This window comes from Gymnodraco acuticeps, unplaced genomic scaffold, assembly GCF_902827175.1.
Source record: "Gymnodraco acuticeps unplaced genomic scaffold, fGymAcu1.1, whole genome shotgun sequence".
NCBI lineage: Eukaryota > Metazoa > Chordata > Actinopteri > Perciformes > Bathydraconidae > Gymnodraco > Gymnodraco acuticeps.
In genome coordinates this window covers 5,437,866-5,461,967 of record NW_022990274.1, presented here as the reverse complement: position 1 = coordinate 5,461,967, position 24,102 = coordinate 5,437,866, and the positions used below count along the sequence as shown (strand labels likewise).

General features: G+C 40.6%; 1 protein-coding gene across 2 annotated transcripts in view; it reads left to right on the top strand.

Moving 5' to 3' along the window:
- The window catches only part of tmeff2a (transmembrane protein with EGF-like and two follistatin-like domains 2a), a 117,012-nt gene that overhangs the window by 33,291 nt on the left and 59,619 nt on the right, over positions 1-24,102 (top strand). For both annotated transcript variants that reach the window (XM_034221396.1, XM_034221395.1), the window contains exon 3: positions 10,489-10,618. In XM_034221396.1, the coding sequence (XP_034077287.1) occupies positions 10,489-10,618 (130 nt within the window). The remainder of the gene's footprint in view (positions 1-10,488; positions 10,619-24,102) is intronic.

The window sequence follows — 24,102 nt, the reverse complement described above, 5'->3', positions numbered from 1 at the left end:
TCAAAATTAGCCATGGACGTTGGCTTCTGCCTCAGAGGATTGCTGCTGACTCTCCCTGCAGTTTGCAATAACACGGGAAGAGCTCAGGAATAGTACCAGTGCAGCACCTGCTGTCTTGGTGGAATGCTTTGTAGATGCAGATCCTCCTTTAGGGACATCTGTGTGCTCATTTTCTGGCCAGTTATACACATGGTAAACTGTGCATATAGGAGAAGAAAGTAGAAGCCGCATCGCTAACTACTGATTTGGCTGCTTACTTTGCCATCAGCAGCCAAACCATTTTAAACTCTGCAATTCAGCTATGATATTGTTTTACTACTAATACACCGTTTTTATTGTAGTACGTGTTATATATTGTAGAACAATCTGCACATTTTTACTTCACGTTTATATAAATATTTGGATATTTTAGTTTAACTTCCTATGTTCCTTTGCATATCTTTATTTATTTGTATTTCCTATTTAACTTTTTATGTTATTATTCATATTTGTATTCTATTTTTATTTGTATTTATCTTTTATTTATTTTATTCTCACATGGAGCAACTGTCAAGAAACCCAATCTCTACTGTGGTTTTTACTAATATAAATGTAGGCCAATGCATTCTAACTGTGCCATTTAGCTGTTTTATAATGTATGTTTTTAGACCAGCCTTGGCGTCAGCAGATAGTAATGAAGAATGTAATTGGAATAAGATTGGGCTCATAACATGTAAAGCAGACATCTTGGGGAATGTCCTCTGGACAGCATGGCACAGCTCTGACCCAGGCCAGATAGGGTGCTGTGTCCACACTCTTCAAAACAGACAGTGAGGTCAAGCCAAAGCGGGAAGAGTAGAGATTCCTGTATCTATCGTGGTGGTTGTCTGGTGGGGATTGTCATTATAGTCAATGTAACAATAATCCTGGGATTAAATGAGAGCTACGGCAAATTACTGCATTTACAGTATGTCATTCAGGATGAACTATTTAAACATAGTAGGGCTGGGCAATATATATGTACAGTATATACTACATTGATATAGATGTGGTCTTTCTACTTGTTCTATTACTGAGGATCGTCACAATTTTGATATTGAGGTATTTGCTCCAAACAAATCTCCAAATGGCTCAGCCCTGAAACAAATACACAAAGTGACCTCATCTGAAAAAGAGCGTCAGACACCTGGTGAAGCTGTCCCCCTGGGTGCCTCCCTTTAAAAGGTATTTAAAGTACTATTAACCTGGCATCAGACCCACGGGGCAGACTGCAGGGACCATCAGTCTGAAGGGACTCCCAGCAGAGAGCACAGCATATTTTAGATCTCATTAAGTTAGCTGCAAATACCTACTGTTCTGCCATATCTGTCCACCAGATGGATTGCAAAATAGTCAATTATGTAGTGTCTTTTAATTGCTGTTTATTGGTGATACATATTTAAGATGCATTGATACTGAGTCAAAAAGTGGTTGTAAACTAACCACATAATTGTCAAAAATATGTAACAGGTGTTGATTAATGGGCTGACAAAATGATACAAGTTGCCCTTGTTCATCATACTGCATCAAATACAAATTCTGCTGTCAGGGAGCTGCATATTTATCAGCATGCTGTTCCGAATACAAAGCTTTATTTGTTAGAATGTTGACTTGTAGTTTTGCTTTTTACTTTACAATTAAACATTTCATGACAATTATTGTATGTAGAATACGTATTTAAAAACAAACTATAACGAATGTTTTCAGTTGATATCTCACTCCAATATGATGCTCCCTGCTGTGCTGCAGTCCACACACACCTCAGTGTGACTCCAATCTGCACCGATGGCATGTCTGACTAATTGTTGCTTGGAACGATGATCATTTTTGCATATGTGCAGATTGCGTGGTTTGGGCTGGAGCGGGGCTCCGTTGGACGGACGGTTGAATCATTTGTTTTCTCGCTCATTGATGCTGATATGCTGTCATGTTTGTTCTGGCTGCATTCCGCAGAGCTCTACCCCTCAAATTGGCAGGCTCCTTCCCTCCGATACATAGTCCCGCTGATGCGTGCACTCGCCTTCGCTTTGCATCCCTCCTCTCCTTTGTCTCCAACTCGTACGGTTTCCTCTCGTGCCGTTTCTGCTGTGCTAACCCTCGCCGCTCCCCCTCACTGTTCTCCTCGCCACACTCCTGTCATCCTTCCGCCTCCATCACTTCCACTTTCTCACCTTTCAATCTCACCCTTCTTAACTCCTCTCCACCCCCCCACCCCCCACCATGCTGGCCCCACATCTCGTTTTTCCTCCATCCCGTATACATCCATCCTTTTTCTCACTCTTCAAACCTGCTTTTTCACTCTGCATTCCTCCTCCTCCTCCTCCTCCTCCTCCTCCTCCTCCTCCTCCTCCTCCTCCTCCTCCTCCTCCTCCTCCTCCTCCTCCTCCTCCTCCTCCTCCTCCTCCTCCTCCTCCTCCTCCTCCTCCTCCTCCTCCTCCTCCTCCCACCACCTGTCTTTGTTCCCCCACTGTCAGCCGGCAGTTATGTCGGACGCTCTATGAAGTCAGCGTTGGGAGCTGTTAGAGGCACAAAATGAATGATGATTGTTGGGCTTGTTTTGCAAGGTTGTGTGTTGTGACTTGGTAAGGTGCAGATGCCTATTTGCTTTTGTGCATTTGTACAAAATGCTCATACGGAAAAAAGTGCTGGTTGCTGTATTTGTGCATGTGTCTGTGCATGTGTGTAATGCAGCGTTCCCAGGCAGGTAGAGAGACAACAGGTCCTGGCTGCAGTCCCAAAGCTTAACTATTGGAAGTTGAGGGAAGGCAGAACCACAGCAGCCCCTGCAGGAGGATAGTGGAAGATTTCACAGAATGGGTTGGAAAGGGTATAAAACTAATCAAAGAATAGAAATAAAAGCACAATGGATGCTGCAACTAGGGAACATGAATGTATGACCAGGTGCACACACAAAAGAAAATGAGCACAAAAACACAGGACTGTTGACACCTCTTGCTGTGTTCTCGGTCGAGACGCCACGCCACTGTCCAGGTTGTGTCACAGCAGAGGTGTGGGGCAATGTCTGCAACGTTTGCGGAGCTTAAGCCAGCGGGCACATAAGGCCGTACCATATGGCCTGACCAATGGCCCCTGCTACCCTGTCTGCAGAGAACCATGAAGAATCACATGTTCTCCTTCTGTCTCATTTACATACTTCCCCCCTATCTTTCAAAAACACTTCTTTGTTGTTGGCCCCTTTCTCCTTTCCGCCATTAACATTTATCTGACAGTCCTCTTGCCCCGACTTACGGTAAAGTGCAACAGCTGACGAAGCTTTATGTTAGCAGACCGCCGGCATCACACGCTGCCAGTTATCAAGGAATTCAATGATCAAAGCTGCGACAAAGGGCTTCAACAAGAACGCCTTTGTCTCTAATATGGTCATGTGCTGTGTAAAGCATTGCCACGCAGAGAAACTCAAGTCAGTTTGAAAAGCTTGAAATCCATCACCTCAGCTCGCACCCTTCCTCACTGTCACGTCAAGAGCATTCCCAGATGAATAAATAAGAACTTGGCAGATAAGTGTCAAGTTTTTTCAAGTGGGCCGGTTCAAGATCAGTTGAGAGACTCAATATAAAGACAATGTTTTATGTCTTGTCTTGTTTTTCTGTTTGGCAATCTATTTCCGCCCCATACCTGTCTAAATCACTCAGTTCATCTCAAATATGAAAGAGACGCTTTAAGACGCAGGATCCTCCTTCAAACCCTGGTAGGAATATTGGGTAAGACTGTAATTTGCACCCGTCTTGCACGTCCTCCTCAGGGATACAGAGGTTTTAAATCAGCCATGCTCTCATCACTCCTTTCCTTTCCGCAAGGGGGGAACGCCAAATACTGGAGAAGATCAAGAGATGGGGGGTGGGGGGGTGTTTTCATGCAAACGAAGGCTCTCTTAAAAAGATACCCGTAGGGTTCTGCCGGGCAGCTTTCCCTTCCGTTGCATCATGCCTGGCATAAAGCGAGAGTCCCCAGGTTAAGAACAGCCTGAGCCAGATGGGAGAGTGTGTGAGCAAGGGGGGGGGGGATAGAGGATGGCAAAAAAAAGTGCGAGCCCCGCAGTAAGCTATTCCAAGCGCCTTTGTGGGGTTGCCATTTTTTCATTCTCTCCTTTGAGGGGATCTTCTATTCCTCTCTGTCTGTCCGTGTCCCCGTTTCTTCCCCTCATTCTTTTTTATATTTTATTTCGTGATGTTTTCTTTGCGTGCCGTGGTTCCTTCAAGCACGATGGTTCTTTTTTATCTTGCCAAGTTTGTTGAGCCAAGCCTCAATCTCTCCCCGTGGCCGTCTACATCTCACTTCTGTATTTCTCTCTACATCCATTACCTCCTCTTTCTCACTCTCCATTTCCACTGACTTTTTCTCCCCCCTTAAGCCCAATTTCACTCATGGTGTTTAACTCTCGTCTTCTCTACACCCTCTTCGCTTCCTGCGTCTCAATCTCTCTGATCAAGAGCCATGCTTGCGGTTTCTCTTTCCCTTCTTCACTCCTCCTCCTCCTCCTCCTCCTTTGACTGTCTTTGTGTGCCATCTTTCTCCCTCTCAGCTGGTTAAAGACAGTGTTCACACAGAATCCTTCGGATGCTCCTGAATCGATGGTGTGGTTATTTTAGCGCCTCTCCCTGCGGCCATCAGACCTTGTGTGTGTCTGTGTGGGTCTCAAATGACATTCTCACTAAGCCAGCTAAATTTGAAAGGCAGTTAATGTGTGAAAACAATGTGTGTTCACACTACTGTTTTCAAGTCTTCCGCTCAAACACCTAAACCAAAGGAAAGTTGCTGAATCTCTTCTTCTTTGTTGGTGGTGAAACAACAGAACTCCCAGCCAACCTTTGATGAGGAGCGATACAAGATATTTGATAACTGACAGCATAATCAAAGACGTCAAATATGTTCTTTCAGAATTGGTGTCCTTTGTGGAGTTTACTCGAGTCCAAAAGTCTGAGTAGGCGGAATTGTGTTATGACATTAAATAGTGAAGACAAAATGAAGAACGTAAGAATATTATTTTCTTTACCTCCGCCAAGGAGGTTATTTTTTCGGTTTGGTATGTTGGTTTGTTCGTCAGGAAGAGTAGGAAGACTTCTGGCCTGATCTTCATGAAACTTGGTAGAAGAGTATCATGGGCAAAGGAATAACCTATTACATTTCGATGCTAATCACGGGGCACTTAAACCCATAAACTTAAGCAAAAAATGACCTCCTGCTTTGTTATTATGACCCACAAGAGAGAGATATATGTTTGTGGACCTTTTTGTATTTATATTTTTGAGTTCTCAGCTTTTATAGAGAAGTTTCAACTGGTGAGACAGGCTTTCATACGATAAATATTTCTGAGTACAACGGGTTGGACAGAGATATAAAAGACTGGACAGGTTCGAAGCATCAGCACAGAGGTGAAATGTTTGTTATTTGTTGAGTTTTTCCCCCCAAAATATAATAGCAGCAGTAGCTCAGATTGTAGGGACTTGGCTTGGGTACTGAAGGGTCTCCGGTTCAATTGCTGATCGGACCTGAAATAAAAAGAGTTGACTGGAGCAGAGGAGGTGGCGGTTCACCTCCTGATCACTGCCGAGGTGCCCTTGAGCACAGTACCTCCAAAGCTTTGACCAAAACTGGCAGTGTCTTTGCTCTGACACCACTCCATAACAAAAATGCATGTGTGTATTCAAACGTGAATGTTTATAGGTCCTGTGCATCTGTATTTCTACCCATGTGAACAGTTACTACTGGATGAAATGTCACTTACATCAGTGGTTCTCAACTGGTCAGGCCTCTGTACCCACTTTTTACTTTGTCAATAAATCGCGACCCGACATTTTGAACCACTCAAATGTATTCAACAAAAAATCTTGCTGTAATATATACGCTTTTCAGCATACAATATGAATTAAAGTGGAGTACAGTGCATATATCCCTTATATCCCTTCACAGAACTAAAGTATGCTTTAAAAAGGTTTCATGAGATGATGGAATCAAAGCTGAACTGTATAAAATCAAAAGGCACACATGCTGAAAACCCGAGATTTTTTGAAATACTAACATATAAACTACGCATTCTGGTACACTCTGAGAAGAAAATAAATAAATCTATCACTACCCGAAATATTAATAATATTTTATGCCATTGTTTGTTTTTCACTTTGTTCTGAAGCTGAACTTGCTGCTCCACACAGAGAGAAGAGTAAAGAGGAGAGAGTCTGTGTGACTTACTTTAAATTGTGGGTAAGGGTAGATAGCTCCCATTGTTCTGTGACCTGTCAATCATCAAACCGGGGGTCACATTTCATTATGTGTTCATTTGTATCTGAAGTTGTACCCATGGATGTATAAAGAATAGTTCTACCGCAAAGTTATTCTCCGTGGGGACTTCCAGCAACAATCTTGATTCTGATTGGCCGGACTTGAAAAAACATCAGCAAAGATGTTTTATTGAGAAGATGATCACTACGTGACAGAAGTTTTCAAAACAGTTTATGGTCTCCGGTACTTCCAGTCCAACGCCAACTGCATGCACAGCGTTAGAAAATCGGGCCTTCAAAATAAAAGTTTGACTTTGCGACCAGAGTTGGGTGTAACGCGTTACTGTAATAATATTACTTTTGTCGGTAACGGAGTAGTGTAACGCGCTACTTTTATAATTCAGTAATCACACTACAGTTACTGGGTCATTCCAGAATTGGAGGACAATTTAGACACCAACATTTTTGAAAAATGAACCTTTTATTTTATAATTTTTTTTAATGTATTTAGGAAAAACAGATAATAAACCATCAAAAAAAGTGATTTGCCCAGCTAGGCATCAAATTAATATTTTCCAATGAAGAATTACCCCTGTTACTCTAATTATAGTAACAGGGTTGAAAATCAATGCTAATTTGAGCTTTAACCTCAGGAATTATTGCTAGATGTACAGTACAGTAACATGTAATGCTACTTTCAAGGCAAGGCCAAACTTGGATATCTACTGAAAGAAAGATGACTTTGAAATGAATATGCTTTATTCTGATCATATCAGTAACAGGGTTGAGTGGGTCAGAGTGCCACACTCTTTTAAGACTGAAAAGATTGTAAAAATATGAAAAATAAAAGAGAGGACTTAGTTTTGGTCTACCCATGGCACTAGCACATGGCTTGCTGATGTCACTTCCACTGTGTTATTTGACTTACAGTTTTTTCATTTCCTGTGCCAATCTAAAAAGGTTTGGGTAACAAGGTTGAACGCATGTTGAGGGACACACCTTCTGTGCAAAATTACTGTTATCTAAAATATGTTTATGATTTAACAAATTGATTTTACCATTACAAGAGACATATATCAATAGAATAATACCAAAAAAGGTAAATAAAATCCCTATTTTAAATGTTATATTTGACATGCAAGTTGGTCACCAAGAAGCGGGGACAAGAGAAAAATGCCATTTTAGGGGGTGTTCGAGAGCTATTTGATCATTTAAATAATATTTTGAAACCACTTTTTCTACAACTTTATATACATTTTGTCTCAATACAAGTATGTTTAACACAACAAGTGCATGTTTTAGCATTTTGGGCATGGATTATTAGATTTTTTATATGGGGGACATGAAATGTCCTCCAATTCTGGAATGACCTTATTAACATTGCCCCGACACGCGTTACTTCGTTACTTACTAAAATCAGTCATAATCACACTGAAAGACAAGAGGGGTTTCCGCCGCAGGTTTATATGTATACGTAATCTGCGTGATTTGCGCGTCCACATCACTACGTGCAGTGCTGCATAAACATGGCTGTCAGCGATAACTCTCGAGGGATGGAGGTATGCCCATTATTTTGAGTTCGTCCGAAGAATAGACAGGAATGTGACGGTGAGGTGCAAACTGTGTCCAGGCCAGAAGCTGTTATCCACTGCTGTAAACACCACGTCAAACCTCAACAAACACCAGCAAAGAACACATGCTAAGGTGAAGCTAATAGCTAAGGACCCCCGAACCCAGAGTGAGGATGTTGTGAGTGCGCCGCCGCCGACTCCGAAACAGCAACATTTAGAATTTGGAGGACCGGTAACCAAAGCAGAGATGGACAGGCTTGTAGCATCCTTCATAGTAGAGGAAATGTTGCCCATTTGCACAGTGGAATCACCATCGTTCAGAGATATACTACGCAAAATACAGATAGCAGGAGACAGAGGACAGCCATGGTCAGATAGGAAAACATTCAGGAGCTATCTGGATCAGTCTTATGCGACAATGGAAACTGAACTAAAGAGAACATTTGAAACTTTAGCAGTCTGCGTGATCTGCCTGTAGGGAGGGGCGGGCCGGCCCTGCGAGTAAAGTAGAGTAAAGTAACGAGTTACTTTATGTAGAGAGTAACGGAGTAGTGTAATATATTGCTTTTTTAAAAAGTATATTACTTTTTTTTAGTAACGACCCCATCTCTGTTGGCGACCCACCAGTTGAGAACCACTGACTTAAATCACTATTTAATGATCAAAATGTTTTCTAAGTCAATGACAAGACCGTATTGCGTGATTGGTTATACTTATATTTAAACACTGCTCATAGGTTGGGCAACTGCTTTACAGCACCGGACGGTCACAGAAGGCTTATGCCATCTTTTTAACCAAGCTCCCTTCTTTTTTTCTGTCCAAACTAAAACTCTAGGCATTAGTAGGCAAAATACTCTACATTTTAAAATCCATTTACTTTGGCGAATGTCTTCAAACGGCTTACTGTGAGTCAAGGGCAGAATGGGAAAATGTAGTGTATTTTCATGCTGGCTTAGTGTGGATGTACAATCAGCCTGTATCTAGCATGTTATACATGGGAGTGTCATGTGTCTGTACACATGTAATGCTTCTCTGTAGTCATGTGCTTTTGTGTGAGCCATGTAGTGTTCTGCGAGGTCACACACTGATGAGAACAGATTCCAGTTCAATCCATTAGAGATTTAAAGGGGAACAACAGTGGAGACAAAGAGCCCTGAGCTCCTTAGCCTCAGTCCTGTTGGGACACCCAAAGAGCGCCTTTGTCCTTGTGATGTCACAACCAGCAGCAACACATTTTCACATTTGGCTCATTTTCAGCACTTTTAAATGAAATCAGGATATGGGCTGTGACTGCCGAGCGTCAATTTCTCTGGACCGTCTGATAGCCTTTCCTTCTTCCCAGTGAATAGAGGGGCATGTCTCTCAATTGAATAATCACGTTTGTTATTCCTGCCGTGTAGCACGGGGGAATCAATATGAAATCAAATGAATATCTCTCCTCCACGGCCCGAAAAAAGGAAAACGGCTGTGAGATCCGGCGCTCTCGTGACATCAGTCGTGTGAGAAATCTAGAGTTGCTTTGAAGCCAACAAACCATGTGGGGAATGAATGATAAGGGTCTCTTGTAGCATAGCAAGCATTACTAACTCAGCGCCCTTGAGCAAGTCACTTTACCTGCTGCTGCTCCAGATGATCCACACTAGAAGCAGATTTCTAAGGGTTTTAATGCTGCATTAAAAATAATGTGAAAAATGTGGTAAGAAAACAGGCAACAACAAAGTAACAATCCTACACAGGTATTACTTGTCAATAATTTAAGATTCAAATAGACAGTCTGCTTCATCTTGATAGCCAGGGTGTGGTTTGACGTTATTTTTCAAGGATTCACTGATTCATTGACTTTATTTCCATATGCACCATGTGACTTCGTTTTTTATACGACCTGGAAGTTAGCATCGCAAAAGCTCTCTTCGCTTTTTATGACCAGTTTTATATGTTTATAGTTATAATTTTATAATGTGATATCTTAATGCTCTTAATGTTTTTCATTATTTGTTTAGCACTTTGAATTGCCTTGTGTTGAACGGTGCCTTGCCTTCCTTTAAACAATGTACTCTACTTCGTATGACATTACCATTTGTTATACAAATAGAGCGTGTTTGATTTCATGTGTTTCTTTATTATGTAGAATTGTTGCTTGTTTAACTTTGTACAGGAACTCTGTGTTGTGATATATGTATATCATATGAAGGTTAAAGGCTGTATTTTATGTTGTTTAGAGTTTAAACAAAAATATTGTGCGAAACAAAATCCACTTTTATACAAAAAAAGGTAAAATAATGTCTATTTTCAACTACATCTTGATTTGCCTTTTCAATTGTAAGCTATGTGTATTTAGATTTGTATTTCTTAGATCGTATTTGTAGGTTTTTCTATAGGGTGAACAAAAGTTGGCTAGCATAATGTGAACACAATGATAAGACCAGTTTAACATGTATTAGTGGCAGCAATAAAATGAAGTTGACCTCTTATCATGGCCTCGCAAAGAGCATGTGTTCAAGCACTTCAAATAAGTACTTACCCTTCCCGAAATAATGACATCTATCGTGAAATTAAATATTGAACACTTTATTACAGAATTGTTTTTTCAAAATGCCTTCATGTGTCGTCCTCGACTTGTTATCCTTCACCCTCTCTCCTGTTTTCTCTCCTCTCCACAGTGCAACAATGACTATGCCCCAGTGTGCGGCTCCACCAATCAGAACTACCAGAACGAGTGTTTCCTGCGCAGGGATGCCTGCAAGCAGCAGTCTGAAGTACTCATTATGTCAGAGGGCGCCTGTCCTGCTGGTATGTACATTTACATTATGGCGCCTACACAGATTTATAAAGATACACACACACACACACACACACACACACACACACACACACACACACACACACACACACACACACACACACACACACACACACACACACACACACACACTGGAGGAGCACTGACACTAACATTCCCCTGCAGTGAACACAACATATACATGTGGACGGTGTAAAGTGAGCGTGCTTGAAATATTATCCTATCTGAACATTGTATATACAGTAGTTCAATTTTCAGGCTTAATTATTATAATGATCAATACACGCAAATGCTTCCAGTTGATGGGGTTCAGTAGTAATTATAGAGTGATGCATTACTTCAAAGGACTAAAACCAAATGATGAAAAAATTGCTAGAGGTGACAGACTGATGTAATGTTCTCTAGTTTATTGTAACTAGCAATGACAGTGACATCCATTCTCATTGAGCGGGAAGATTTCATCAGAGCCACACAATGTTCCCAACAGAAACCTGCATTGCTGTTAAACAAGTTAATTATACACTTTATTTAAACCTGCGGTGTTAAACACAAAGTAGAAGAAAGCTTGACGGCGATGACCTTTCCTTTTGTAATGTGTAAATATGTGTCAAAATATACAACAGAAATACTTGGCAAACTGTCATAGTTAGTTACTGTAACACTGTTGCCAAGAGGCATGTTCAGCAAAGCGGAAAATTGAATGGCTGAATCACACATCGTCTTGATGGCCACTACATTCTTTTTCTGGGATATGTGGACATTTATTTTTGCTTTTGTGTTCTTCATGAGACCCTGTTACACCAATGATTTAGAATGCATCATGGGCAATCAGATCAGAGGTGGGCAGCAGGAAATACAAGTGTAATTTTAACCAAACACAATCACGAGTACCTCTCGCCAAGGTGGTCTAAGATGCATTTGACCAGACATCTTTTGTTATGTAGTTGTAAGAAAGTATCAAAGCTTTAGTAACAGATTTGACAGTATGTGTAAGATGTTTATGTTGTGTGCGGCAGAAATGTTGAAATGATTATTTAGCTAATTAGCATGTCCTGTCTAGCGTTGAGTCCAATTTAAGGGGACAAAAAGTAGAGCTATCCCAAGAAATTCTCAATCATGTAAAAAGGTTGAGGGTCTGTAAACATTTTATTAGTTTGTTAATTGGATTTCATCTGTATTGGCAGATATTTGAAAAGGACTAATTGTTTCGTCCTCGTTTGGTGTGCCGGTCAGGTATGCACCGGTACATCATACCTCAATATCAATATTGTGACAATATTGTAGGGTTCTCTGTTAATGCTTTCACAAAGTACATAACGCATTTGGTAAATGCAAATACAGAACATTTACAACATGATGAGTTCAGAAAGGGTCATCACTTTACTGTAATGCAGCCCTTGAAACCAGAACAACACAACACTTCCAATATTAAAGTTTTAGACCATACCGTGTCTCATATCACTAAATCAATACAACACAGATATATTGCCAAGCTCTATTTATAACGCATTTTTCAAAACAGCAACAGATTTGGTCTTGGAAATTGAAATATTGTACATCTTTATTTGCATATAGAGATACTGTAGGTAGTGAAATCTTATCACGAGTGATCACTGGGGACCCTTTTTTTATTCCTGATGCTAACTGACGTACAAAGAGCTTTTCATTGGATCATTCAACATGTATGTTGATGCTAAGGTTCCAGTGAGTACAGTTTATGGTGAAAGCACTGACATTTCTAATCTGTGACGCTTTCTGTTTGTGGTAGAAGTGGCTTTCAACGTGACTGAGTCTGTGAGGTCTTTAATTAAATCTGTAAACACTTTGATGTAATCATTTAGAATATTTGTTTCACAAGCAGGATAACACTTTTCCTGTAACAAAACAATACTCCACTGAGGCAATCCCTCTCTGCTTCACATCAATGAGCCTTTTTTTGATATTTTAGTAACTAAGAGCAAAGTTTCCTTTTTCATACCTTTCCAATTGCTTTCATCTTTCTTTTGGCTGGAAAGAAAAAGCACTCTGCAATTATCCAATGTAATTGGAATTACTGTTTGCTGACATAGTTTGCTGGACTTTAAGCAGCTGAGTGGGCGTCTTCAGTCGCAAAAGGACAAGCACTTCATTAGCCGTGTTACGGAGACCAGGAGTGCTGATCGGAGTACGCAGTGCCAACAAGTTAATGTTAATCATAAAAAAGTTATATGAAATAAATCAATGAATTAAAATCCTCATAAAATTAATGCATTGTCATCCTGATGACTTGGCATAAGGCGGTACTGTTTTAATTAAGATATTAATTTTGTTCACAAAAACTGTGAGTGAACTCTTCTAATCTAATGACATAATACACGTTTTTATTTACAAGCAGTCCTTTTCAAACAAAAGCAGGCGTTTGTATCCCATTAAAACATGTGTAATTAGGTTTGTCCTATGTAATGTGTTCATTCCAATGAGGAAAAATGAAATGGATGTAGTTCGGAAAAAGCATTCCCTCGCACCCACAAAGGAATTCTTTCTGAATCTACCAATTACTGAGTCATGTTCAGAGTAATTCGATTAGTTGTGAATGAGTGAATCCACTGGCAGGGCGATGTTGACTGTTTCTGAGGAATATGTGAATCACTGCTGATGGTAAGGTAGTACCGCTGGCTTGATTTGAGCATGCAGTCACTGAGTCAGTTACCCTCGGTTACAGGCAGCAGGCAGAACTCCATTAAAAGCCCTTGAATGGGCGCAGCACTGCAGCAACAGTAGTGCTGTTTGTGTCTGAGTGCCGGGTGGCAGTACTGTGTACAGTCACATTAAAAGTCCAGCCTTTTGTGGCCTGTATGTGTGTGAGGTCATTGTCAAGACATGTGATATTGTAAGCCTGTGTGGTGTGTGTGTGTGTGTGGTGTGTGTGTGTGTGTGTGTGTGTGTGTGTGTGTGTGTGTGTGTGTGTGTGTGTGTGTGTGTGTGTGTGTGTGTGTGTGTGTGTGTGTGTGTGTGTGTGTGTGTGATGTATATGGATTTGTGTTTATTTTCAAAGCATAGAGATGCCTTTCTCTCAGCAACAAGCAGTGCTTTTGAGAAATGAATGCCGGGTTCAAACAACGATGTGTTTGTGGTGAAGTCTTCACACAATTAGACCGTAACAGTGGTTCTACAGTAGATTCTTTATTCAGGGTAAAATGTGACACTCAGACGTACACTTTATTCTGGTAATAAGCTAGAACAAGGCCACAGTTAACAATGTTTGTTTCAGAGAATTGTCATTTACTAATTTAACAGAATAGCACTTTGGTTTGAATATTGAATAAAACATTTGTTTAATTTTGTGACTTGAAGTCATTAGTAATTATTACGGTTGTGTTACATTTGGATGGGCAACAGTGTCAAATCGGTTGTGACACAGTGAAAATAAATTGTTTTGTTCAACTTCATTATATGTAACATTGAGAAAAACAAATGATGAAAGACTGAAAAAGATGTCTTTAGAGAAATTGATGTAATTAACGCAGCATTGGCCCAGAAAAAATAAATAAACATAATGAAAGACTATTTTAACTGATAGAAAAACAGTGTGTTGCCTTTGGAATAAAACAACAACTTTGGGATTTTTATGGTCAAACTTCATAGAGGAAAGAGGGCATACACCTTGTCTTCATTTGGAATTTTAGTCCAATTGTAATCCACTCATTGCCAGTTGGTCAATTACCAACATTATGTCATGGACCCCTGCGTCGAATAATGACAAATCAGGCTCTCAACTACCTCCAATGTAAAAACATCCACAAGAGGCTCAGAGCAACTCCTCAATACATCCTTTCTTCATTCAGCAGCTGGGAAACATACTAATGTGTTGATGTAGTAATAAAGAGCAACAAAGTCCAAGTAGGTAGGTATTTGGGATAGAGGGGTGGGCCAAATAAATGCATGTCTTGTACCCAGGAGAGCGCTGCTCGTGTTCGGTAAAAAAATAAAGGTCAACAAGACTTACTGTATCAGCAGGCCCGGTTTCTACGGGGTGCATAAGGGTGCATTGCACCCTCAGTTGAGTCGTTATGCACCCTCATTTGAAAAATGAAAAGTGAAAAAAATAAATAAAATTAAAGTGAAAAAAATTACATATATAATAACAATAATATTAATAATAATAATGTAGTTGAAATAAAATAAATTGTAATTGTGGTTAAATAACATTGTCTGCTGCATTTATTTGGTCAATTTAAACGGTAAGTAACGTTATTATGTCAGGTGCGCGTGACCTGTGCCGCTGCACGTTCATCATCTGCAAGGTGCTTACACAGCAGTCAGTGATGGACATCAGAAAATGGTTAAAACAACCAGCCCTTATCGCCAGCAGTAACACTGCATCTACTGCAGGTAATAACAGTTCAGATCATGGGGACATTACGTTACCCCGCGGCCACTGTCGTGGACAATAACGTCCTCCCGCCCGACTCGCCAGCTTTGCCCGACTCGCCAGCTTTGCCCGACTCGCCCACGGAGGCGGAGCAGCCGCAGTCGTCTTCTTCGTTGCCCCAAACACCGCGACCCATCGGCGGCCCGCAAGTGCCAGAGGACCTCGGCGAAACAGAGCCTGCCCAGGTATATTTAAAAAAGTACTCAACTCGCCTGTACAGTGGGGTAAGGCGCTCATTTTGCAGCTCATGATTTCAAAACAGAGATTGGCTGGAATATTCATGTAAAAAAGATGCCATCTTCTGCTATGCATGTAGACATTTCGGTTCAAGTACGTCAGATGCCTTCACCACAACTGACTACAACAACTGGCGCCATGCTCTTGTACGTGATAAGGGACTGGGAAGGCATGAATCAAGCAAAGAGCACATGAAGTCAGTGGCTTTGTGGAAGGAGAGGCGTGCAAGAAGTGAGACTGGTACAAAGGTTTCCACTCTTGTAAATGCAGCACAACTGGAGAAAACTCAAAGTAAATCTGTTTACAGTTCTGTTTCATATGGGTGTTGAGATGTATCCATAGATCTCTTCATTTTGCTCTCAAAATGCACCAGATTGATGCTTTTAACTTCAATATTAAAAAAAAAAATCTTCCCGGGGGAGCATGCCCACGGACCCCCCTAGAGGAGGTGAGGACCCCCCTAGAGGGTGTTAGGTCCACTCCCCACTTATAAAAATAGCACTTTAACACTGCACCCTCTCTAATCTCAGATGCACCCTGAGTCATGTTGTTCTGGAACCGGGCCTGTGTATCAGATTTAATGAATTGGATCCTTGAGGGTAATAGAGAATAATGGTTTCATGCTTAGGGCTTCACAGTGTGTTAAAAGGGTAAGCCAATGGTTTCTGGCTGAGCCTCCATGTGACAAGTTCAAAATGACAACAAATTGGTCTCCTGGTTAGAAATCATATTTCGCAAAGACTGTGGCTGCAAGTCTAAGTACACACGGCCGGTACAGTGAAACTGTGAATGGCTCATTAAATCAGTTATGCCTGGAACACCTCCCTAGGGAGGTGTTCCAGGCGGAGGGATTATATCTCTTCGCTGGCCTGGGAGCGCCTTGGGATCCCCCAGTCAGAGCTGGTTGATGTGGCCAGGGAAAGGAAAGTTTGGGGCTCTCTGCTGGAACTGCTACCCCCGCGACCCGACCACGGATAAGCGGGAGAAGATGGATTAATGTGGCTGCTTCCAAGTGCCAACATACACACTTTGCAGCAGTATCTCAGCCCGTAAATACATGTCAGAGGTGCCATTTCCTTTGAGGATGTGCCCTTGAGCAAGGCACCGATCTCCCACAATGCTCCTGGGGAGCTGAATAGTAGCTGCACACTGCTCCAGCGTCTGTGTACAACAATACAAATCCTAATTTGATGCAGTATCCTATACAGATTGTCCTCTCAAAGAGGTTTTGCACTTAAGTGACCGGTAATAATATGAACAGTAAATGATATAGTACATGTTCTGACGCATGTCAATCAAACTGCCACTTTGGAATGTCACTGCTAATTAAACTGAACAAATTGACTTCGCTCTGGTGACTGTGAAGGACAGACTGTGTGATTCAACAACCCATCAAACCATTCAGGGAGTCCTTGTAGCTTCTGCATTCATTATTTTTCTCCACTTACTTATTCCTTTCCTTCTGTCATCAGTAGTAACTTTCATAATGTGACTATTGTTAGGTTCTGTTTGCAGTGGCCACTAAAAGGTCCAAACAGGTGCAAACAGCTCTAGGAAGTGGACAGGTATCACTGGAGAACTCAGCAATAATTGAAACAATACTATTAAAAAAAAATTAAGAATCTGAAAATAACACAAAACATGTAAACTTTACTCATTGAAATACAGTTCTCATTTTTGTTTTAAAGCTATCATAAAAAAGTAATTTATTAAGTAAAAAATGGCACAAACACAAATAATGGCTTTCTGTCACGAACTTGGAAACACAAGGTAAAGAACTAAAATGCACGACCCGGGAGACAGAGGTAAAGTACGAGGAAAATACATTATTCCCAAATAGGTTTACAAAAAATGATCGACACTCTTAACGAGGTGAAAAAAGGCTAAAAAAAGGCACAAAGAAAATCGCTCACTAAAACATGACTGAACTCAACACTTTTGACGGGACTCAACACTTTCCATCAGTCATTTTTGGGACAAATAAGTGCATCTTATATAGCTTTTGTATTTTAGGAAGAAATTCACATTTTCAAACACATTCCTAATACAGTCAATTTAAAGCATTGTTTTCAATGCTTTAAATGCATATTATGAGGATTATAATTGCTTGCTTTTCATTTTAAAATGTGAGGTTTCTGTGTGGGAGCTTTGTTATGTAAGCAAGTGTAGCACACAAACCTTTCATGTGGAAAAGTAGGGCAGGCAACTTGTTCTGAAGTGTTTCCTCCCTCCTCTCCTTACCACTTAGCCATTTAGCTGATACTCTCAGATAAGCTAACATCAAATGTGTGTAGCAGTGGAAAATGTTTAGATATAAAGAATACCAGCGATACCAATGCTCGTTTTAAGAACCCTAAAAACGACTTTATCCAAGCTGTACATGTGCTGCTTCAAAGCCTCCTTTCTCTTTCCTCTTCCTTCTCTCTCGACCTCTCCCTGTCCCTCTTTCCATTTCCATCTCCCAGAATCCCATTAGCCCTGACAGTACAGAGTGTAGTGGATATATGTCAGCTTGCCAGTGCCAATGCTTGTTTTCATGCTGGGGGGAGGAACGTAAGGGATTATTAGGTAAACTGGGGTTTTACGATTTGAATCATTACTTCAGTGTTTATGCTTAACAAACATTACCTATGACCACGTCCAGCAGACGCTCATCAACATTAGAATTAAGTTGACACCGGAAAAAGTCCAATATTTTTTCCTTTTCGCCTGGTTTTTGGTCTCCAACCACGAAATATGTGTCCCTTTAGCGGCTAAAAAAGGTTCACCCGGTTTGTCGCTAAGCTGTGTCTGTCCGGGCTACCTTTTTGCTGAAAACACCTAATTCACACACAGTACTTCATATTAAATCACCTTATATATATTGTAGCAAAAAGTGTTGACACCTTTGCCTGTTGACTCCCTTGTCTCTTGTGCCAACATACTAACGCCATAGCATAGCTACTATTATCTTAAGCATTTTTTTTTTTTAAACGCTGATGTACAAACTTCATAGTAAATCAGCTTAAACTGTATTGTTTCAGGAAATCTCTTTTTGACACGCATGCACATTTGCCAAAAACCAGAGTCACATATATTATTTATTACTTTTTATTATAGCATATAGCCTAATGTTAAGAAGCATACATGACTGCCTGGATAGTGGTTGTGAGAAAACATTATTCAACCCTGACATAGGATCCATGTTTTGCTATCCAGAAATAAAAAAAATAAAAGATCAAATTATCAATCTTTTGTTATGCCACTTATTGGCGTCATTGATCGTGCATAGGACATCATTATTGTACAAATACGATAATTATCTCACATCTGGCAATGCTGGTGAACACAGAAATTGTCCAGCCACTATTGTCAGCAATGGGTAGTGAGCTGGTATAAAAATAGGTTCAAGAGATTTCACTGTAAATCAACTCAAAGAATAGTGCTAAGTAGGGATGGGTATCGAGAACCGGTACTAAGTCAGTACCGGTACCTGATTAGACGGTATTGGTATACCGTTAAGCCGCTGGACAAACGGTGCTGCTATCGGTATATAAATTACGCTACTTCCTTAGTTTAAACAATTCTGGTTGGTTGGGAACCCTCATCCCGTGTGACGTATCCGGTTTGATTACCACTCTGATTGGCCACTGTTAATGCCACTCGTCATCTCTCCTAACGGCGCTGTTATTATTGTGAGACTCCCGGGGGCAGACCATAGGGGCAGACGTAACATCTTGCTAGAAACAGCGTCTCAAAGCTTCTTAACATTTAACAACCTATTAATGATGCATACCCATTTAACGGGAAGAAACTCAGCTAACAGACAATATCAACCATTTTACCTACACGGAACAGAAGTCCAACACCAAGAGTCTAAATCAACACTTAGCAAAACGGGCTAACGGGGCTAACGGCTACTTTAGCACATAACTGGCAAAAGCGATATTTTCTACGTCATTGTATCTGCACAAACAACATATCACATGAAAGCTGAGATTCCACAGATTCCATTGGTATAGGTATCATCACTGTACGACCAAACCTCACCGAACTAGCAGCCAGGAAAGAGCAAGAAAACAACTTCACTTTACGTAGCCATGATGATAATTTGGTTTTACCTTTTCTGTTTTGTGATCAAAAGTTGTGTTTACGGGCATAAAAACAGTTAATCCAATGTCTCTGTGTAACTTTAAAATGATTACTGATAATCCATCATTACAATTATAAATAATAAACGCAATAAACGGATTATAATGGTTAGCCGACCGGAGCTTCCGGTTTAGGAGGTGCGCACGCAGCGTCTCATTTTAACTGAATAATGGTCATGTTTACATGAATTTATGAACTGCCTCTAATTACCGCCCCTCTTCCAGAGACACACTGTCAAACACACTCATACCTGCTTGGTAAGACATTGAAAAAGTTACATTAAATAATAAATACAAATAAATTACAATACAATTACTGTTGTTTAATCTTCACATCTTGTAATCGTGTCTATAATTTTGAGCACCAAATTATTGAAAAGTATCGATAAGAGTATGGAAAAATACCGGTATCGATAAGCGGTATCGGTATCGATAAAATCCTAACGATACCCATCCCTAGTGCTAAGAATTCACATTCCATTTTTTAATTAACCTTTGAAAAACCTTGTGACTCATCTCCTCACATTACCAGGCCTCTGCTTGTGTTACTGTACTGTACATGACAGACCCCGCAGGATCCTCCTCTGTGTTTGCCCAACCAGACAGCCACCTGACAGCACAGTTTCATCCGCTCTCATTAACCCTCCTGGATGCTGCTGAGGCCAAGAGGCCAGACGTTAGAGTCTGCTGTCATTCCAAACAGTAAACAGGAGGCCTGCTGAGGTGCCAGTTTCATGCTAAGTGACAACACTGAGACACAGACAAACATGATACCATGGCCTTCTGCTTGTTTGTCCCCAAGGAAAAGCATATTATAACGGCTTCTTGAAAATAAATGTGGTTTGCCCATTATTGACCCATCAGCGCACCTTTTTTTTACAGCAAATTCTGCTTCCTTTGTTCCAGTACATTCTAGTATTGTATCCCTTCGTGTCACCAACAGATAAGGAAGTTCTGATTCAATGCTGATAACAGGAAGTGCTTTTAGTGGTACAAAGCCAATGAACGCTGATTAACACAGGATGGTTCCACATTTCTATCACAACAAGTGCTAGCCCAGCAGAGTGAAGCTAATGTGAAGCATTAGCTTATCGAAGTGAAACAAACTACCATTTTTCCCAAAGGAGAGAGTTTAGCTAAGGCAAGCGCTTACATAGCACTTTCTAGCTCAGTTCACAAATGTGAACTGAGGTATAACTTCCTTGAAGTCATTAAACGAGGAGTCGGAGAACGTTTAATTGACGCATTGTTAAAATGTTGATGACATGTTTAATCACCATTTTGTCGCGCTGCAATCCCAGAGCACCAACAGATGACAGGAGCCATATGTCTGTGATGATTTAAGAAGTAGACCAGGAGCCACATGAAAATCAGTGTCAGTATAAGCCACATACAGTACAGGAGAAGACATCAATACACCATTAAGTCTCTGTGTACAAACAAATCTGTTTAGTCAGTGCTAATTGGTTGCAAATCTGGATTTTAAGTACTTTAAGTAATTATAATGTATTACCTTATTGATCTGTAGGGAGATTTTCCTTTTGCTTGCTCTTGTCCAGGGAGGTCAGAGGTCTAGATGAGAAACGTCCCACAGGAGATTTATGGTCTTCCTGAATGATAATTTGCATTCGGACAAGCATGTCACCAGAGATTGTGTCAGTGTTTGATGATTTTGAAAAACCCTGCTTTACATCCAAATACCAATGTGTGCTTTATGCAATATCTTATATGGAAAGTCAGGAAAATATATTCAAGCAGTAATTGCAGGTCTGTGATGCCAATTATCACCTACACCTCCACACTAATACGTTCTCCCTTGCTACATAAATGTAATGCTCGCATTGGATGTAAAACACAACATGCTTATTCATTCAAGAGTACTCATAAATCCTTGAGATACTGGGCTGGTTGAGGCTTTGAACCTGAAAGGTATTCTCCAATGGCAATCAGGGAGGAATCGTCAGCAGTTCCGGCAAATTACAAGTTAGAAAGCAATTATTGTCATTCTACAGATTACAACGAATGTAAGAGTGCTGCTGCAATCAGTGTTAAAGGACAGACTTAAAACAGGAGAAACAAAGCAAAACTGCAAACTAATATCCACAGGCAACAAACACAGATTCTAAAATAGTAAGAAACATATATAAATATAATGTTGTTTTGCAATTATAGTGTCATACAGTGAGTTTTGGATGGTCCAGTACTTACGAGATTCTGATGTTGGAAGTAAAATAATTGGATTCTTCCAGGATCCCCGGGGGCAACGGATTCCAAACCAATGCTGTCTTCTGAGCTTGAAATGTTTCTATCGAGTTCTGAATTGTATGGGTGGCCTGCCGGTGCAAACGCGCTTCAACTGCCCAAAACATTTCCATTACGAGAAACGTGCTGCAGCTTCAAGAAACGATGCTAAAACACTCCCAAATGAAGAGAAATCTTCATCAACTTGACAACATATGCAGAACAATTAGAAGACATTTACCAACTTGTAAAAACATGCGCATGTTTTACTAAAAGCGTTGCATAAACGTTTCCGTTAAGCTTCTTGCAGCATTTTTTTATTTGCAGCATTCCGTCTATACAGCACTTTTAGTAAATGTTTCGTCAAGTTGGTGAATATTTTCTTGATGCTACACATGTGCCTTTAAGTTGGTTTCCACCAGTGGGCCACCGTAGCTTTGACAGAACGAAAATTCAAATGTTCAAAAAAGTGCTGCTTATCTGCAGACACCTACCAGTAAAAAAAACAAAGATTGGGATATGTACATAGCACGGCCCAACATTACAATAACTGCCTCTCGTTGCTGTCAGAAAAGCACAAGGTTTGTGTTCGCCAGTATACGAGTACTCCACGTATGCATTTACCTATTTAAGGGATTTGAAGTTCTTATACAAAGATAGAAGTGGTGCTACTTGTTCATCATAAAACACACCATTAACCAGGGTTCACAGTGAGCATAATTTTCTTCCAAGGACTCACAAGTAGTCTCTGCAGCCACATCTTCATTATTTCAAGCCTTGTTTACAGTAGGCGGAAAGTGTTTTCATGTAAGCTTTTACAGTAGGGGTGTGTCTGCAATATCTTTTGATGTTAGCAGAACAGTAAGGTTAATAGCTGTTCCCCTCCTTCTAGGCGCTTCTAATCAATCGCTCCGAATCTGAAGAAAATCACCCTCCATCATTCTGTCTACCGAGGGAACTATTTTTTCTCTTGGCAATCCTCCTCTGCTCTCTTCCTCGCTCTTCAGTGCCTCTCTCACAGTACAATTGTGTGGTATCTCCTCTTTGTGACCCTCCATTTGGCAGACAAGCGGGCAGAAAAGCATGCTTGTGCCTATCTCCCTTGCCATTTCCTTCTATGTTCTAATGCCAGTCTTTCTTTCCCAAAACCTGTGCCCTTTTGCAGACACTAAAGGTTTATATTGATCTCTCGTGAACCCCCCTGACTTCAGCCTGATCCTTCCAGCTAAGCCTTTTCATGAAACACTGCACATTTAGTGTCCCACGTGTACCAAGGTCAGGGAAATTCTGCAGATTTAAAAGGAGGTAAGAAAGTGGAGGGCAGTTTCTGCAGAAGGTGCACAGGGACATTTGTATTCCTACATTCAAGGTGAACTGCTGCGTTTACTTGAAACGGATGTACAAAAAAATGGGTTAAGTTTATATTTAACTTCCGTTCGCTCATTTTTTTGTGTATCCTTGTCAGTCCAACAACCATCTTCTAAATGGTACATTGTTTGGCTGGCTGTCTTCTTCTTCGCCTTTATTGGAGCTTTGCTACTGTACAATCCAATCATTTATGTCGCCAATTCTTAATCATTAAAATGATGTGAAACCGGTGGCAGGAATATGCATTTGCAGATGTGCCAATGTGTTCTCTTGCATAATACAAAGCAAACAGAGACTTACTCATAAAACGAACCATAAATCCACAGGGTACCTTTTTAAGTCTTTTTCATGTTTATCCATTCATTGACGTCGCCAATAGTCAATCAGTAAAATGATGTTAATCCGGTGGCAGAGATGTATTCTCTAGCGTTATACAAACAGAACAGGGGCCTACTCGTAAAACTCCCGAGCATAAAAAGTCCACAGGGTACCTATTTAAAGTCTTTCTTCAGTGGGTTGGCACTTTTGTTCACTGTGTTCTGCATGAAGTAACCTTCACTCTTGTGGAACCTTGAGTGGCCCCAAGGGGCACTATAACAAGAACAGTGTGTTTTCTTTTATGGAAGATCAACTCTTATTACACTACTTTTATTTTCATTATGTTCCACAAAAATAGGAAGAAGGGTAGAGTTGCATCTAGCTACTCGCTTTAAATTGTTTTTTGCCTCATTCAACTCATGCAGAGTTTAGTCTGACTGAACTTTAACACACATGAAACTTTGGAGAGGGATTCTGAATGAATACAGCTTTCAGGAAGGAACTATATACCCTCTGTTCAGGACGTTAACTGTGTTAGCTATGCTGGCCCTGATTATCATCACTGCATGCTTTAAGACAGGGGTGGGGAACCTTTTTCCTCTCAAGGGCCATTTCAATTTTTACAATATCCTCCGAGGGCCGTATACAAGTTATTGACCTCTGCTTAAAAATACTAAAATCACAGATTCATTTTGCCTTTCTTTCATGCTGTGCAAAGAAAAAGCAACCTCTTAATCCAGATATCTTACCATGACTCACGCATGCGTGC